The sequence below is a fragment of the Euprymna scolopes genome, chromosome 41 (assembly GCF_053919585.1).
Source record: "Euprymna scolopes isolate OS-2025 chromosome 41, ASM5391958v1, whole genome shotgun sequence".
NCBI lineage: Eukaryota > Metazoa > Mollusca > Cephalopoda > Sepiida > Sepiolidae > Euprymna > Euprymna scolopes.
Window position 1 is genome coordinate 60,452,619 of NC_136522.1, and position 18,206 is coordinate 60,470,824.

Below are 18,206 nucleotides of genomic sequence, written 5' to 3' on the forward strand. Positions count from 1 at the left end.
ACGAATTTATATATATACTAGCAAAGATACCCATGCATCGCACGGGACTTTTCTGCATACTTAGGTATGCGATTTGTGTGCACCTTTCCAGTAAGTGGATGTTGTAAGAGGGAAGTAAACTTAAACTCGATGCTTAAATCTTATCTAACACATTGAATACTGAAAACATACCACAATCAGATCATATCAGTTTTTCATCATATCCTTTTGTAGAACTTTTCATTGAAGAGCCTCGTGGTAAACTACATTTCTGCTTCTTTGATTTGGAGCCAGAATGTAGAGTTGTTCTGAACTTCCTGTCCTGATGATGGAGACATAGAACATACCGTGACTGAAGCAGTCTGATGTCAGATCTACGTCAATGGTTTTAAACGTCTGGCCTTGTCTTTTATTTATGCTCATTGCAAAACACACCTTCACAGGAAACATTTCTAGATAGTACAATTACAACAACGGCCAATATCCCCCGGCCGCCACCGACATACCCCCACCCCAATATAAACAAAATGTTTGGGGGGGGGTCAACGTGTGAGTGTTCATGTTAGGTTAAATTATCATAGAAAAGTGATCCCCCACTTTATTGAAACTAACATTTCTTCAAAAAGTCCCAGGACCCAGGAGTTCATACCATGCAAACGGTAAATTTGCAACGGGTTTGATTAGCAGATTTAGTGTCAGAAGAAGAAAATCAGTTTGTGCTAAGAAACGAAAATAAATGTCTTTTTTTTATCATAAAAATAATTATTTGCCCAATCATGAGAAAGTGAAAGGAGGCCTGGGGTCATTTTTTTGGCTTGTTTGGCTCTTTTTGGTGTTTTTTAGTAAATGCATGGGCGGCCATCTTGCTTACTGATTACGTTGGATACTAAATGTTTTCAAATATGAATAACTACTTGTTGGCGCAAGAAATAAATGCAATATCCGTTCTCAGCGTCTCCCAAAACCTATATAAGTCGACAATTCAAAGGTGAATACCGAGGGGTCGGTAAACTAAAAAAATACCGATTTATGGTAATAATTATACCATAGTGATGTATGTGATATCATATATGTTAAAAAAATTAGATTTCATATTAAATCTATATAATTATAAAACTCAAATGACCTTGTAAGGGGTATTGTAACCCAACAACCGGTTTACGACTTCCGATTGCGTATGCGTACATAAACATAAACCCATAACAGCGTAAACAAATGAACATAAATCGCTACTTTTGCAGAATTTGACCTGCGCACTAAAATATTAACGCTATTATTTAGAAATTATTATTTAACATGGGAAGGGTGGAGATGTTTTTCGACTATTCTGTATTACAACTACACTGTCACAATTTTCTTACAAATAAATCAACTTTAACCCATTGACAACGTATTGTTTTACTGTGTACGTTTTCAGCATCCCAATTTTTTTTTTTCACGTTTAACTTATCTAAATAAAAAATTGTTAATACTTTCTGCATTTTTTTTATATTGTTCATTTCCGTATTACGTTTAAGTTATTTTATCGCAATTTTCTTACAAATAAATCTACATTAACCCGTTGACAACCATAAGAGCATTTTACAACGTATTGTTTTACTGTGTACGTTTTCAGCACCCGAATTGTTTGTTTTTTTTGCGTTTAAATTAAAAGATATATCAAAATTTGAATTTAACTTTAAGTATTATGCTATCTGTTCAGTGCACATTTACCTATAAGTATGGCAAACAAACCACTTATAGTTCAATGGCTGTAATTTTTTTTTTATCAAAAATAAACAATTATAAACAGAACGATGAATTATATCGGCATAAAACTACTAAATACAGTGAAAAAAACCTCAGATAACTCAACAATAACAAATAAAAAAGGTTTGTGCTCATGAAGAGAGTGATCCAGACATAACTCAGCGCATGGCCGGCTTTCTCCGGAAACATGATGTCAACAGCCAGAGTAAGCCGAGCATCGCCGAGAAAATTAAGCCGTCTGACGAAACATAAAGATGAACCAATGGAAATGTAGTGCGATGGTTTTCAACGTGACATGCATTGAAAATTCAAAGCAGCAGATGGCAATTTGGAAGAGGAAGAAAAGAAAAGAAATTAGTAAAAAAAAAATTTTTAAAAACGTACATAATTTCGTTCTTTAACGTCAGAAAAAAAAACATGAATTTTACAGCCTTAAGTGAGCAACTGGAAACACTAACTGGAGTCCTCGACTTTTGTCAAGAAAAAAAATTACTGGCACAGACGAAAACTTGTGCACCATTTGGACAAGGAAAGGTAAGCGATGGCTATGCCTGGAGGTGTCAGGCTACCACATGTTGAACCTTTACATCATTCAGACTTTTTTTTTTTTTTTTGCCAAGTTTAGGCCTACAATTACCATTGTGTGTGTTCGAGCGAACAACACAGAAAGACCTCCACCGCGAATGTGGAATATGATTTATGCACACACACCATTAATAAAACAACGGTCTGAGGAAACAACAACAATATGAAAAAAAAAAAAGAAAAAAATCTATCTCACCCAGTTTTGTTTCAATTTTTCTAGTTTTCAGGTTTTTCCTTGAGAAAAAATAAAAATAAAAAATAAAATAAAAATAACACTACAAAAAACAAAGATCATTTTTTTTTCAATTTTTCTTGAAAAAAAAAACTTTACAAAAAAAAAAATGTTTATTTGAATTACCTTTGAACCTTTTCTCGAACAAAAAAATCGGTCAATATCAAGTTTCTTTTCAACTCCTCAAAAAACATTTCAACGGTTTTCGGTGGTGCTGAAAACGAATATCACATTTAAATTTGGGGCAGATTAGTAGTTTTCATGATATGAAGAAATTTTTTTCAAAAAGTGGGCGATCACTTTCCTATATAAATTTAACATAAAATGAGCACCCACCTTCTGGCCACGTAGTAATTTCTTCATATCAAAACAAATTTAACTGATATTCGTTTTCAGCATCTCCGAAAACCGGCGCTGTTTTTTTTTGTTTTTTTTTTTACTAAGATTCGTTCATTTTTTCATCTCATAATTTAGGATGCTAATTATGCTGTCAGTAAGTTTACAAAAACATACTTTTTTTTTTTCATTATACAACTTGTATAGTTGTTAACAGGTGCTCCAGCAGTTAATATTTCACAAAACTTCTGTTTACATTAGGGAGCTGTGGAGCCCCCCTAATGTAAACAGAATTTATGTGAAATATTAAACGATTCTGCTTTAATGGTTTAATGGTTAATGTCGGCACGTTACTTATGGAAAAACGGTTAATTCAACTACAGAAGCACCTGTTAAAAACTATACAAGTTCTATAATTGAATACCCACCTAAAAAAAAAAAAAACCCTCATGTAAACTTACTGACAGCATTATTAGCGTCCTAACTTATAAAAAAATGAAAAAATCTCTTAGTAAAAAAAACAAAAAAAAAACAGCGTCGGTTTTCGGGGGTGCTAAAAACGAAAATCACAGTTAAATTTCTGATATGAAGAAATTATTAGGTGACCAGAAAGTGGGTGCTCATTTTATGTCAAATTTATATAGGACAGTGATCCCCCCACTTTTTGAAAAAGTAAGTTCTTCATATCATGCCCCAAATTTAAATGTGATATTCGTTTACAGCACCTCAAGAGAGACGTTGCAAGCCTTTGTTTTATCGTTACTTCCATAGCAGGTGCTCGTCTGAGCTCCAATCCCTGGTCTCCCCTCGCCGATCTTCCAAGAAAAACACCCGTCTCGTTGAAACCACTGTCAAAAATTTTCCCCACTCTTTATCTGTGCCAAAACCAAAACGTAGATTCCATGAACAAAGCTTCTTTCTTAGAAGTGCACACCTGTGGAACTCTGTTCCGTCTGCCTGTTTCCCACCTGACTACAACTTGGATGTCTTCAAGTCCAACATAAACAAATTCCTGATGAACCGCCCCCTTAAGTAAGACACTTTATCAAATCTCAACATTAACATACTGTACACGAAATAACCCTTATTCCCAGGATTGAACTCAGCACCTTTGGGTAACTGTAAACTTTGATACAATGTCTAGGACCACTCGGCCATATGTCACTAGTGACATATATCCTAATTGTTGTTGTCGTTATTATTATTATTGTTGTTATTATTATTGATGTTGGTGTTGTTGTTGTTGTTGTTGTTAGTAGTAGTAGTAGTAGTAGTAGTAGTAGTAGTAGTAGTAGTAGTAGTTTGGCGTAAGAATGATAGATTTCCGTAAAAAAAAGTATGTTTATTGACTTTTACGAATGTTTCACATAAGAAAGAAAGTTAATTCAACTTAATTACAAGAAATAAATATTACACAATTTTTAAATAAAAAATAGGGATTGTTCACATTGTTCCACTTATTTTCATATAAAATGTTAAAAAATAAATAATAATATTATCATATCACATATTACATATTATAATACATAATATCTGTTGAAAGATGTTTCGTCGGGATCTCCAAATCATCTATCACCATCTAGAAAACAGGGGAAGTAATGCAACTATGAAATGTCTCGAGGAATATGCCGGAATACCTTCCATTAAAGATAATGTTAATTATTGTCCCTCTGAGCTTCCATACATTTACTGTGGGTTTTTTTTATTTTTATTTATTTATTTATTTATTTCTATTTTATAGACCATTTTACGACTTTGTGTTGGGTGTGTCGTAAAACGATTGTTAGCTTCGCTCAGAACGTTTTACGGCAGTTCGACTCGTTTATCTTGTTTAATGTTTATTGTCGTTCGTTATCGACGGCAAGGTAGAAAGAAAAAGAAGAAAGGAAAAAAAAAAAAGCGATTCCAAATGAGCAAAAGATGTTTAGTAAGATTCCATCTATTATTTTAAGTGTTTAACTGGGGGGAAAGAAAACGGAAACTCTTGGAGATGTTGATTTTCATGCCAAACATATCTTGGTCTTTGCTTTGATGTTCGGATTCAAAAGAGGGATCTATATGCCACCCGGTACAGGTCTTTCACCCGCTCCCGTTTTGGCGAGTCTCCCTATTTCTTCTTAAATTGTGATTTATTTATGTATATAAATAACGCATCTCGGTCTATAATTTGACCATAAATTTACTCCTAAATCACTCTTTATTTATTTTTTTTCAACTTTTGTATTTAAAAAAAAAAAAAAAAAAAATCTGGCATTGTCAGTGATCACTTTTTTCATGTTCCCTAGTGAAAAAAAACTCAACATTTTCGTAAATCTTCGTTAATTGTTAGCCTGAATACTTCACACACACACACACACACACACACACACACACACATATATATATATATATATATATATATATATATATACACATTATTAATCTCTAAGCACATAGGGCGAAATTTCGCTTGATCACAGTAAACTAAACAAACCATACACAATATCAGCTCTATTAACAAACAACTTAGTATTGAACACTTTAGGTATGAATATATACCGATTTACTACTCTGTAATAGGCCTAAATTAAGCATATATATATATATATATATATATATATATATATGATTTCAAATTACTGAAACCTGTTCTAGGACCAAATACTTAATCATGTCGTTTTCCATGTACATACGATTCTAACATTTTATTACTAAAATTTAATTCAATAACTTAAATTTTTCTTATATATATAAATTGTGATATCTGTCATATTTTTCTAATTTTCATGTCCCCTTGTTTCGGTCTCTCGCCCCCTTATTCGTAGACCACCCCACCCCACTCCACATCACCCCCATCGATGATCATGCTGTGCAACCTCAACCTCAAGATCTGTCGGCTCCGACGAAGGGCCGTCGGCTCCTTCTTCCTGCTCCTCGTCCTCTGCGGGGTCGTGCTCACCTATGCGGCCCTCCTGCGATCCAGCAAGTCAGTCGGCTCGACTTTTCGACTCCAGAAGAAACATTCCCACCACAGGGCGAGAAAGGCGCCCCCAGGAGGGGGCTCTGCAAAGGGTCCACACTCCAACAAGGCCAGGAACCCAAGTGTCCCCGTTGGGACGGCCAAAGAAATACCTGTTTACTTGGTGGAAGAACACCAAGAAGGTAAGCTTTCTTTTCAGTACTTATGCAGAATACGGACCGTGCTGAAATACTAACGTTGTTATTTAAAAAAAATCATTCTTAACATGCGGGAAGGATGGTGGTTTGTAACTTTTCTTTTTAACATAATTTGATAAACAAAAGAGGGTTTGTTATTACAATTCACAGAGGAACGAAAAAGTTGCAAAAAAAAACAAATATATAACAAATAATTTTTTTTTTTTTTAATTTATTTTTTTTTATTGCATTTTCACCACCCCAAACAAAGCACAGTGCCACTTTGATGCAGGGGGCTACTATCAGAGACATAAGTTGCAGCGATATTATGTAGGGAGTTGAGCAGCAAGATGTCTGTGCACATTACACTTGAACTTCTGCATGTCAGTACAGTTGAGAAAGCAGATATCCGGAAAGGAATTCCAAAGTCTAGCAGTTCTGGAGAAGAAACTATTAGAGTAGAAGGTTTTCTTACATCTAGAGATCTCTGTTGTGTAGGAGTGGGACTTTGCTGCTTGTCAGGTTTGTCGGGAAATTACGTCGAAGGGGTACAAGGGCTTGTAGTTTGTCTGAACATCCACCATTAAAATACTTGTAAAACAGGCAGAAGGGTGCAGCATTTTGTTGATGGGACAGAGGTTTGAAGCTTAGACCACAGTTCAGGACCTATCAAGTTGGCGACTCTCTTTTGAACCCTATGCAGGAGTGAAGGACCAGCAGCAGATGCACCAGCCCAAATGTGACAATACTGCATACATGAGCGAATGGTGGCCTTGTAGTGGTACAGGATACTTTCAGGCATAAGTAACTTTCTAGCTTTCTCACTAGCAGCCTTGGCAATGCTCTCGATGCATCTGTTCAGCGCCGGTACTTGGCCCTCGGGCCAGGATCAAAGTGTAGTATAGCAGATGCTGCACTTAAGATGGTTTGTACCAGTCAGTGGAGGGGAGGCCCTCTATACTGGGACAATTATTATTTTTGGTAACCAGAGTGCCCCTTTCTTTTAGGGGAGCTGGTTTTTACCTCACATTAAAAACGGCCTTGTGCCTAATTTGCTCAGTGGGGGAGCAAATAAACACCATCTGTTCCGGCAGATACTGCAAGCAAAGACCATATGTGGGGGCGACCCCACATATAAGACCTTGGTCAATGTAGGGGTAATCCTTCATACCAATTGTCACTATCCAACTCCCCTACTCCCCGGGGATTGGTCCCCATTTCCCCTTCACTCCTCACATTAAAAATCGGCCTTGTGCCTAATTTGCTCGGTGGGGGAGCAAATAAATACCATCTGTTCCGGCAGATGCTGCACTTAAGATGATTTGTACCAGTCAATGGAGGGGAAACCGTCTATACTGGGACAATTATTATTTTTGGTAACCAGAGTGCCCCCTTTTTGCCTACTTTTAGGGGAGCTGGTTTTTACCTCACATTAAAAACGGCCTTGTGCCTAATTTGCTCAGTGGGGGAGCAAATAAATACCATCTGTTCCGGCAGATACTGCACTTAAGATAATTTGTACCAGTCAATGGAGGGGAAACCCTCTATACTGGGACAATTATTATTTTTGGTAACCAGAGTGACCCCTTTTAGGGGAGCTGGTTTTTACCTCACATTAAAAACGGCCTTGTGCCTAATTTGCTCAGTGGGGGAGCAAATAAATACCATCTGTTCCGGCAGATACTGCAAGCAAATACTATATGGGGGGTAACCCCACATATCAGACCTTGGTCAATGTAGGGACAACCCTTCATACCAATTGTCACTATCCAGCTCCCATTTCCCACCTCTCGGGAGCTGGTCCCCCTTTTCCCTCCCCCTCCCTCCCTCTCCACATTAAAAAACGGCCTTGTACCTAATTTGCTCAGTGGGGGAGCAAATAAATACAATCTGTTCCGGCAGATACTGCAAGCAAAGACCATATGTGGGGGCGACCCCACATATAAGACCTTGGTCAATGTAGGGACAACCCTTCATACCAATTGTCACTATCCAGCTCCCCTACTCCCCAGGGAGTTGGTCCCCATTTCCCCTTCACTCCTCACATTAAAAATCGGCCTTGTACCTAATTTGCTCGGTGGGGGAGCAAATAAATACCCTCTCGATGTATCTGTTCCAACTCCTGTTCCCTGTGAATGTTCAGCCAAGGAGTTTGAACTAAGTACTTTCAGGTAATATATCTTTAGCCATAGCTATGGCTGGTTGAAAAGGTTTCTTGTAATTATTAAAGGAAACAAGCTTAGTCTTGGCAGCATTAAACATTACCAACTATTTCAGACCCCATTCCACTACAGACTGGAGGTCTTCCTTTAGGGTTTCCACCATTGCCTTGCATATATGTTCATTCATTATCAAAGGCAAAATAAGTTATTTTTCTACCTAACTGGATAAGTTTTTAGTGTTTTTATTTTATATGAACTGTTTATTTATTGAATGCTAACGAAGGACAAGAAAAAATGGCCGCAATGTCTTTGAAGATTCGACAAAGACGTCGAAATAAGAAATAAAACAAAATTGTGGTAGAAACACACCTAATAGATGTTACCGTGACATTTATTGGGTGGGTTTTTACTACCATTTTGTTTTATTTCTTATTTTGAAGTGATTATCGAGACTTCACAGATGTAAAGAGACATCACAGACATTTTTTTTCTTGTTTTCCAATTATGTTAATATATTTTATGGAGCTTTCGTATATGTAGTCAGTTGAATAAAATGAAAACGGGACTTGGGTGCCATCTTATCGTGTTACAAAAATAAAAAAAATATATGCCATGTGGGTGGGCACACGTAAGAAACTACTTTTTGATTGTATTTGAAAGATTAGAGACTAAAGTTAATTTCCTAAAGGAAAAAAAAAATTTTTACACGTAAAAAAAAAAAAAAAAAAAAAAAGTTATGAAAATGTTTTCACGGCGAGCTAACCAATTCCGCTAAATTTTGGAGTTAAAAGAAATTAATTGTAAAAATCCTTTAAAAGATTAATATTATTTTTCTGGGTCTATTTCAAAGATAATTAGTAAAGTCCTAAGATATTGAATTAAATAATAAATAATAAAAAAAATTAAAAAAAAAAAAAAAAAAAACAACTTGTTTATACAAAATACAGCTTAATTAGCCCTCAAAAAGCAAGTAATTATGCCGTTCGCCAAAAACGCAACCGATAACAGGTTGTAAACACGAATATACAGAAGGCCAAAATTTCAGCCAATAAAAACAGTTTCAAAATAAAGCCATGATAGTAAAAGGAGGTAGGGGTGTCAGATTTCTTACTTTTTTTTTCCCCCCAGACGTACATCCGTACATTCCTATTCTGAACATTTGTATCAATTTTTATCATTTTTTAATTTAATTATTTTTTATGTTCCTGTTTTTAAATTAATTTTTTTTTTTTAATTATCGTTCGAGATTATATAAAAATTATGTTACGCCGAAAGTTTCACATTCTTGCAAGCAAGGAAATTATTAAAATTTTGCATATAAAAATTATGAGAAATCTGTAATTTAAAAAAAAAAAAAAAAAAAAAGTAGAAATATTTTTGCTATTATAATTTTTTTTGTGTGAAAATATTAAATAAACAATGCTTAATTCAATGATGATATTGGTAGTTTGAGAAATTCATTTTTCTTCGAGTTATATCGAATTCATTAATACGGACATTAGGGTTTTTTTCGTAATGTTCCTGTAAAAATTTAATAATTTTTAAAAAATTGTTATAATTTACAATGCTTTATTTAAAAAAAAAAAAAAAAGCAAAAATAAATTCTTGCATTTTTTTTTTTTTTGCTGCAGAAAACCATAACTTCAGTAAAGTTATTTTTTGTTTAAACAAAGTAATACATTTCCACTAAGATTTAAATAAAAATAATGGGTTCATTATATTCCGTGATCATTATTTGATAAATACTGAAAATTTCATTAAAATTGGTTAATTTTCTGATTTTTGGTGGATTTTAAATAAAGGGAGGGGTCAAAATGTTTATACATTTTGAGCATCGGCATTCATTTTGCCCGTACCTCGTTATTGCTATACATCTTTTGAGATGACTGGCCAATTTCGAGTATTTTTTTTTTTTACTTACAAGAAAAAACTTAATACGCTCCTGGCCATGTCTCAGTTTCTTTTTCTGTTTTTTTTTTTTTTTTTTTTTCACTTTTTTTAAAGCAATTATTTAATAGTACATTTAATACAGCACAACACTGCGTACATACCAGTTATCATAGGTGCCACAGGACTTATGAAGAAGAACCTGAAGTCCTACCTAACTAATATTCCTGGTGAACCAAGTGCAAAAGAGATTCGGACAATTGCACTTAAGGGAACAGCGAGGATACTAAAAAGAGCTCTCGGTTGGTTTCAATAAAAAAGCGGGGCAATGTTGGCAGCTGGTTTGGCTGCCCCATACCCGGCATTACAATCTTCAAAGGAAGGAAAATATAAAAAAAAACAAAAAAAAACTAATATATATATATATATATATATATATTTGTTAAAACTGGTAATTAGTAAAAACCTGAAGAGAGTACTCAATATTATTGCAGAGCAAATATGTGTTTTATTTTTTTATTACCGTTTTATCTGTTTGGTTACATATGTTTCGGATGTTGGACCATGTTTACGATCCAACAGCCTCGTCAGACCTTACAGAAATGGTTGTTAGTATTAGGAAGAAGTGTCTTAGAAGAAATACGAAAAAATAAGGGGGGGGGTAAGAGATAATAAGTGGGAGGGAGATGGGTATTAACAATATTTCAGTTTTGAGGGTTAAAATACATTAGATTGTATTGGGTATGTGGGCGTAGCAGATTCAGATTGGCGTCGGTGGAGATATATGGATATTCTCTCCCCCTCCCCCTATCCATATATCTTCACCCATGCCTACCTGAATCTGCTACCCCCACACACACAATCTAATAAAAAACATATACATACACACACACACATGCACACCTATACTCGTATATATCTTTTTCACTGGATTTATCGGTTAAATATTTACACGCAGACACACGCATACATACAAATGCCTTCAATAAGTTTCCAGACTTTTTGTACAGGCATTTTTAAAATTGGCGTAGATTCTTGAAAGTTTTGCTATACATCTTATGAGATGACTAGCCAATTTGTATGATTTCGAGGAGGAAGTAAGTATTTTTTAACAGTCGTTCTCTTTAAAAATCTATCAAAATTCAAGTAATTATCCAATCAATACGAAAATATCACTGATTATTAAGCGAAGAATAAACTTTATGACAGTGTGCTTTTTATTTTCTCTAGACCATCTGTTACAAATGGTTTGCTTTGAACTTGTTTACTTGGATCGTTGCACATGAATAACAATAAGCTTTCATTCATATCTCTCTCCCCTCGACATTCCACCCCAACATACATCTATATATCTATAAAAGTGAACGCGTCTGTCTGTCTGTCTGTGTACATTTCCCTACGCAATAACTCTGTCAATTTTTAGTCTATAGACTCGAAATTTGAAATACCGGGTACTGAGATTTGGGAAAATCGATGTGACGGGTGTCAGCCAGAAATTTGGCTGTTAAGGGGTAAAATTTCAACGATTTGACGTTTAAGAACTCTACCAAACTCCTCCGACAATTTTGGGTCTAGACACTTGAAATTTTAGATATAGGTTCCTTGAACCTGGATCTAACTTAATAAAGTGATTTGAGCCCGAAACTATAAATTTTAAGGGGTCATAATAGGGGTCAAATTAAAAAAAAAATTTACTCTTTTTTTTTTTTTGCTCAGCATACACCTCCAAACACCCGGGCAACGCCGGGCTGAAATGCTAGTATATCTATATATCTATAAAAGTGAAAGTGTCTGTCTGTCTGTGTATATTTCTCTACACAATAACTTTGTCAATTTTCAGTCTACAGACTCGAGATTTGATATACAGGCTATGGAGATTTGGGAAAATCTTTGTAATCAGTTTTCGGCCAGAAATTTGGCTTTTAAGGGGGTCAAAGTTTAACGATTTGACTTTTGAGAACTCTACCAAACTCTTTCACCAATTTTGGGTATAAACACTTGAAATTTTAGATATAGGTTCCTTGGACATGGATCTAACTTAATAACTTGATTTGAGCCAAAAACAATAAATGATAAGGGGTCATAATAGGGGTCAAAGTTAAAAAAAATTTGACCTTTGCAGTCTCTATCAAATTACTCGGACAATTTCTGGTCTAAACATTTGAAAATTTACATATTAAGGTCTAAAACTGCACCGTTTGTTCATTTTCACCAGGATTTGAAGTCTGCTGGGGACTTTTGGGACTAAATAAGGGAGAGTGGGGGGGGGCAGTGCTGAACTTAGTCATTTTTTATTCCTTGTTCACTGTGCACTTATGGGGGACCATGCATGCTTCACTTGCTTCAATTTTTGTATCTGCTGTTAATCGAATTAAAAGAAAAATCATTTTCCTTTGGATTTCTTTTTATCGGCAGTTAATTTAGCTGTTGGTTGAGTTATTACGTACATAAATCACAAATATTCTTTTATTTTTTTAATTGTATCCACTTAATACTTTTTTCTTGCTCACATACCACTATTCCGAATTCATAACAGTGGGGCGACATCAGTAGATTTTTTTTTTTTTTTTTTTTTTTTTTTTCAAACTGCTATAAATTATTGCACAGTAAAAATAATCACATTAAAACAAAAATCATTTAGCAAGGGTAGTCAAATACAACTGCATTTCCACGGATCCTGCTGGTGTTGTATTATAAGCTAGCAGGGGCGACCGGTGTTGCCCGAGTGTGTGTAGGTGGTGTGGTAAGGAACCCCCCCCCCCCCAAAAAAAAAGTGGTAGTAGCGGGGCAGAGGGGGGGGGGGATCAAAACAACAGTAGGCAGCCCGGGTGGAAAGAGGTGTTTGTTTGAAAAAAAAAAAAAAAAAAAAAAAATGTGGTAGTAGGCAGGCAGGTTCAAACCCATAATGTGAAGGAGGTGCCCCTCCCCCCAGTGATTGGGTGTGGAAAGGTGGTGTAGCAAGGATCCCTGGGGGTTGGGGGGGGTCAAAAAATGGTAGTAGCGGGGGTGGAGATCAAAACAACAGTAGGCATCCCGGGTGAAGAGAGGTTTTTAAACAAGATAGAAAATTTCTTAGATGAAGAGGGGGGCACATTACTTAGATGAGTTATACACAAAGTTCATTTTAAAGATGAGTGGAAACAATGTTTATAAATGATTTCACATTACCTTCAATTTGGTAGAAAGACGACACGAAGATGACATTTACAAAAATATGAGATGTTCTTTTATTCCATTTGACCTGTCAAAATGATGATCACATCCAGGAATTCAAAGTTGTTTCTACATGTTTCATGTTCTAACCCTTCGCTTCTAAAGGGGGACCCACCTCTGATTCGATCCGCTCCATCTCTCTCTGTCTAACTCATTTTCGACTCTCGCCTGTATTGAGAATTCATTTCTGCCATGACGTCATACGTGTGTGCAAAAACGTGATCGACCCACGTTGTCTGAACATGCGTGGTTCGCACATGTTTCGAAATCATTTCTGCAGACAAAGAATTCTCACTAACCTATTTTTCGACCTAACCTATTTTTCAACATATTTAAATTGCATTGTTCTTTATTTTCTCTGACCTTATTTTAATTCAGTTTTCATAAAAAGAATCGAACAATCAAAATTCCTTTTCCAACATCTCTAAACTATTTTATGTGAAACTGAACAATGCCAGATTCCTTTCTGAATCTATTTTTGAACCTTGCTTACAAGGTTCGAATCTCAGTCTATCTAATGTTTTTCTTACTTACAAGAAAAGGGCTCATTTCTTGTAACAACATAACACTGAAATTAACAGAAAATAGTGATCGTTCACAATCAGTAAAATCTTTGTTTGGATGGATGAATAACACAGAAGTTGTAGTGCAAAATATTCATTTGAACTTGCCAACATATTTGTATTAGTTTACGCATGCGTGAACCTAATGATAGCTAAAAGTGCTTTAATTTTAAAACTTTGTCTGTTGGGTTAGCTCAAACGGTAGGAAAAGCGGCTGGAGCGCTAATGTTTTGGTTTGGATTCTAGCTGATGGCACCCAAGTCCTTTTATTTTTATTATCTTTTGAAATCGGTATTATATATTAGGTACAATATAATATAGAGAATTGGCTCTGTAATAATAAAAATGAAATCTGCATAAATTAAAATATATTTAAGCATATTTTATGACCGGCAAGGTTGCCCCCCCCCCTGTTTGCTCTTTGATATGACAAGGGCGCGTTCGAAATGAATGTTTCTATTTAGGGCACAATTGAAGAATGATTTGACTTTTTTATTTTAATCTTTAATTCAAGCCATTATATATATATATATATATATATATATATATATATATAAAGCGAAAATGTGTGTATGTATGTTCGCTTTTTGTGTATGTCCACAAAAGGCTTTTTTCCAGGAAGCGATTGGTTGGCTCACTCCTTCTTAAAACTTCTTATATCACGTCTAAATGATAATATCTACGAGTTAACAACAGGGGTCGCCTGTCTATTTAATTTGCCCGACTTTGTAAAGCTAAATATTTCACATTTTTGGATCGTTGCATGTGGATTCATTTTTTTTCGTATAAAAGCGAAACTAATTCGAAGTTTAACAAATCGTTCCCAGCACGCAGAGTTTCTGCTTATATCAGACAATTGCTATTCGATTCGGACAATCCTTCTTATTATAGTGAGCTAGTTTCCCCCCACAACATCTTGGAGGAAAAAAAAAAAACTGCTCCGCAGTAAATAAAAAAACTGCCCCGCAGTGAAAGTTGACCTCATTAAGTACGGGCACCTGCCAATTCTTAATACTTAAATTAATTCAAACATGTTTCCATTATTATTTCCTGGTGGCCAATCGGTTAACGTCGCACTTTTTTTCTTTTTTTTTTTCTACACTTTATTTTCCAACTTCGCCTCAAGGCTTCGGGTTCGATCCTTCCTGCTTATCTACTAAAACATTTTTTTTATCCCCCCCCCCCTCCGACACAAACACCCGGGCAACGATTTTTTATTATTCTTTTATTTTAATTTGCCCAAAACCACATACACCTCTAAACACCTGGGCAACGCCGGGTAACCCCGCTAGTTATATATATAAATAATTTCCTAAAATAAACAGGTTTTCTACAGTGCAATATAGACTAAAATATATTGTGGACTAAGTCACTGCAGGGAAGCATGTGAAGTTTCCTCCCAGTGCACCACGATGTGTCCCTTACTAGAGCGGGCAATTAATCGATTTGATTCAAAAATGGACGATTTCACTGATTTTGATGACAATAAAAATATGGGAGTGTGAAACATTCGTTGATTATCATTTCAATCCTGGACAACATCGGGTCTCCCTGCTAGTTTTGTTTTTTGAATAGGATTTTGAAAAAAAAAAATTATTTTATGCTATTTAATTTTTTTATTTCAATAATGAAATTAATAGTAAATTTAAAAAAGAAAAAGACCTGTAAGTCATGGCAAGGGGAGAAACAGTCACACGAGAAGTGGTTGCATGATTCGATCGATGTTGAGATAATCTCTGTGTTGACTCTTGTAATCTGGCTATTCAGCTACGCTTGACCTCCCTTAAAGCTCCGGCATACATGTTTTCAATTGAGTAAGATATGCGTCACAGCCCGCAGTCGCAGGAAAATATGACCCAGATTTATGAAGAAAAATAGTTTTTGCTTGCTTTACAGTAACTCAAGATCTCTTTCAGCTTTATGAAGTGAATAGATTTTTTGCTGACAGCTCCTAACATTGTCAAGCAAACTAGAACGATTTGTGGCAAACTAAAATAATTTGTAATGTCAACAATTTAGGTGCTAAAGTTGTTCGCTGAATTCGTTTACTGGGCAAAGTCAATATATTTGTTCAAAATAGCTTCATAGTTCATCTATAGAGTTGAAATTTGATATATGGCTACGTCGGCGTCTAGCACACTTGCAATTTGGGTTTTTAGTCGGCAAAAATTGCTAAGATATCAAAATTGAAAACAAAACAGTCGAATAAAGCATGACTCCTGCTGTTTCTTTTGCGTATGCGTGAAGCCTTCATAGCTCAAGTCGGCTAATTTTCAACTTTTTGTATCCATCTGTCCGTAGCTCAATGACGCTGGAAAGATAAAGAACAATTAAGACTTTCCCATCAGAATTGAAACCAGAACTTTTAGCGCTCAAATAAATACTAGTTTTAATTTCAACTTTTGAAATCATTACTATATATTGGATGGCTATCAATAGATAATTGGCTGTATAATAATAATAAATCTGCATGAAATATAATAGTGTATATATAATCTTGCTCTTCTCTTCTGATGAGAAGCATCAAGCTTTGAAATACTATGGTATTTTTTTTTTTTTTTTTTTTTTTTTTTTTTTACATAGTGATCACCACTTATCAAGGCCCGGAAGTCACTCAGGGATAAGGGTTATTGCAAGTACATTACGTTAGTGAGGAGATTTGCTGATATGTTTACTTAAGGGGGCAGTTCATTAGGAATTTGTTAACATTGGACTTGAAGACAACCAAGTTGTAGTCCGGAGGGAAGCAGGCAGACGGGACAGAGTTCCACAGGCGTGCAGTTCTAAGAAAGAAGCTTTGTTCATGGAATCTGCGTTTTGATTTAGGCACAGATATAGAGTGGGGGAAATTTTTCACAGTGGATTCAGCTAGACGGGTGTTTTTCGTGAAAGATTGGCGAGGGGGGACCAGAGATTGGAGTTCATTTATTAAGTTCATGGTATTAAGAGTTTTTCTTTTTCCCGTATTGATTGGATAGTTAATTTAATCTGAACTGTCATATATATATATATATATATATATATATATATGTATATATAAGAAACTTTGTGTGTGAGTCTGTTCCCTATGGACTCTAAAACAGCCAGGCCGATTTTCATGAAATTTCATACAAAGGTATTTTATGTGCCTGGCAGTGTTCTTAGATAGGTTTTGTATTGGAATGTCTTAGATAAGTATCGATAATCAAAATAATCCAATGAAAGAAGGAACAGGCGATTTTGACCAAAGTTAACACCTTACACAGTAAACATCACAAGTGCATTTGAGAAGTTTTATTGCTATACAAGACGAAAGGCCCAATATATGAAATCAACAGTAGGTTCTTTGATATGACGGGCGCGTTCGAAAGAAATGTTTCTCTTTAAAGCACAATTGCACCATGATACTTGACATTTTCATTTTAAATTCAAACCATTCTATAAAAAATAGTTTTATAGAATAAACAGCATCAATGCAATGTTGACTACAATATATTGTGGACTGTCACTGTGGAGAGGTACGTGAAGCTTTCTCCTGGTGCACCGCGATGGGTCCCCAACTAGAGCAGGCAATCGATCGATTTGATTGAAAAATAGGCGATTTCGATGGCAATAGAAATATGGAAGTGTGAAATCCAGGTGACGTCAGGTCTTTCTGCTAGTATGTAATATATATATATATATATATATATATATATATATATATGAGAAAGAAAATTAAAATATATAAATAAAAACTGTATATATATACATGAGAAAAAAAATTAAAATATATAAATAAAAACTATATATATATATATATATATATATGAGAAAGAAAATTCAAATATATAAATAAAAACTATATATATATATATATATATATATATGAGAAAGAAAATTCAAATATATAAATAAAAACTATATATATATATATATATATATATATATGAGAAAGAAAATTCAAATATATAAATAAAAACTATATATATATATATATATATATGAGAAAGAAAATTCAAATATATAAATAAAAACTATATATATATATATATATATATATATATATATGAGAAAGAAAATTAATACTGTAAGTTGAAATTTACAATCAAAATCGGCTGAATACACTAATGGACTTCATTCTCTCTAAAGAATTATTTTCGCTTTTCAGATTACCTGGAGAGAATCTTCATGTAAGCTCTAAGAAATATTATGTGCAGTTTGTTTTTTTTTTTTTTTGTTTTTTTGTTTTTTTTTAAGGTTTTTTTTTTTAAGTTTTTTTTTTTTTTACATATCCAACATTTTTTCACTTGTTTTTCTTGGCAATTTATGACTATAATAAATTGCTGTTTCACTTAATGCCATAATCAGCAAATTCTAGCATTGCTACAAGTGTAATTTGCTGAT

The 18,206-nt window shown here is 34.6% G+C and overlaps 1 protein-coding gene across 1 annotated transcript in view; it reads left to right on the plus strand.

Moving 5' to 3' along the window:
- The first annotated feature begins 5,577 nt into the window (after positions 1-5,577).
- Positions 5,578-18,206, plus strand: part of LOC145266529 (uncharacterized) — a 41,480-nt gene continuing 28,851 nt past the window's right edge. The window contains exon 1 of the mRNA XM_080122289.1: positions 5,578-6,022. Coding sequence (XP_079978415.1) covers positions 5,719-6,022 — 304 coding nt within the window. The 5' untranslated portion in view covers positions 5,578-5,718. The remainder of the gene's footprint in view (positions 6,023-18,206) is intronic.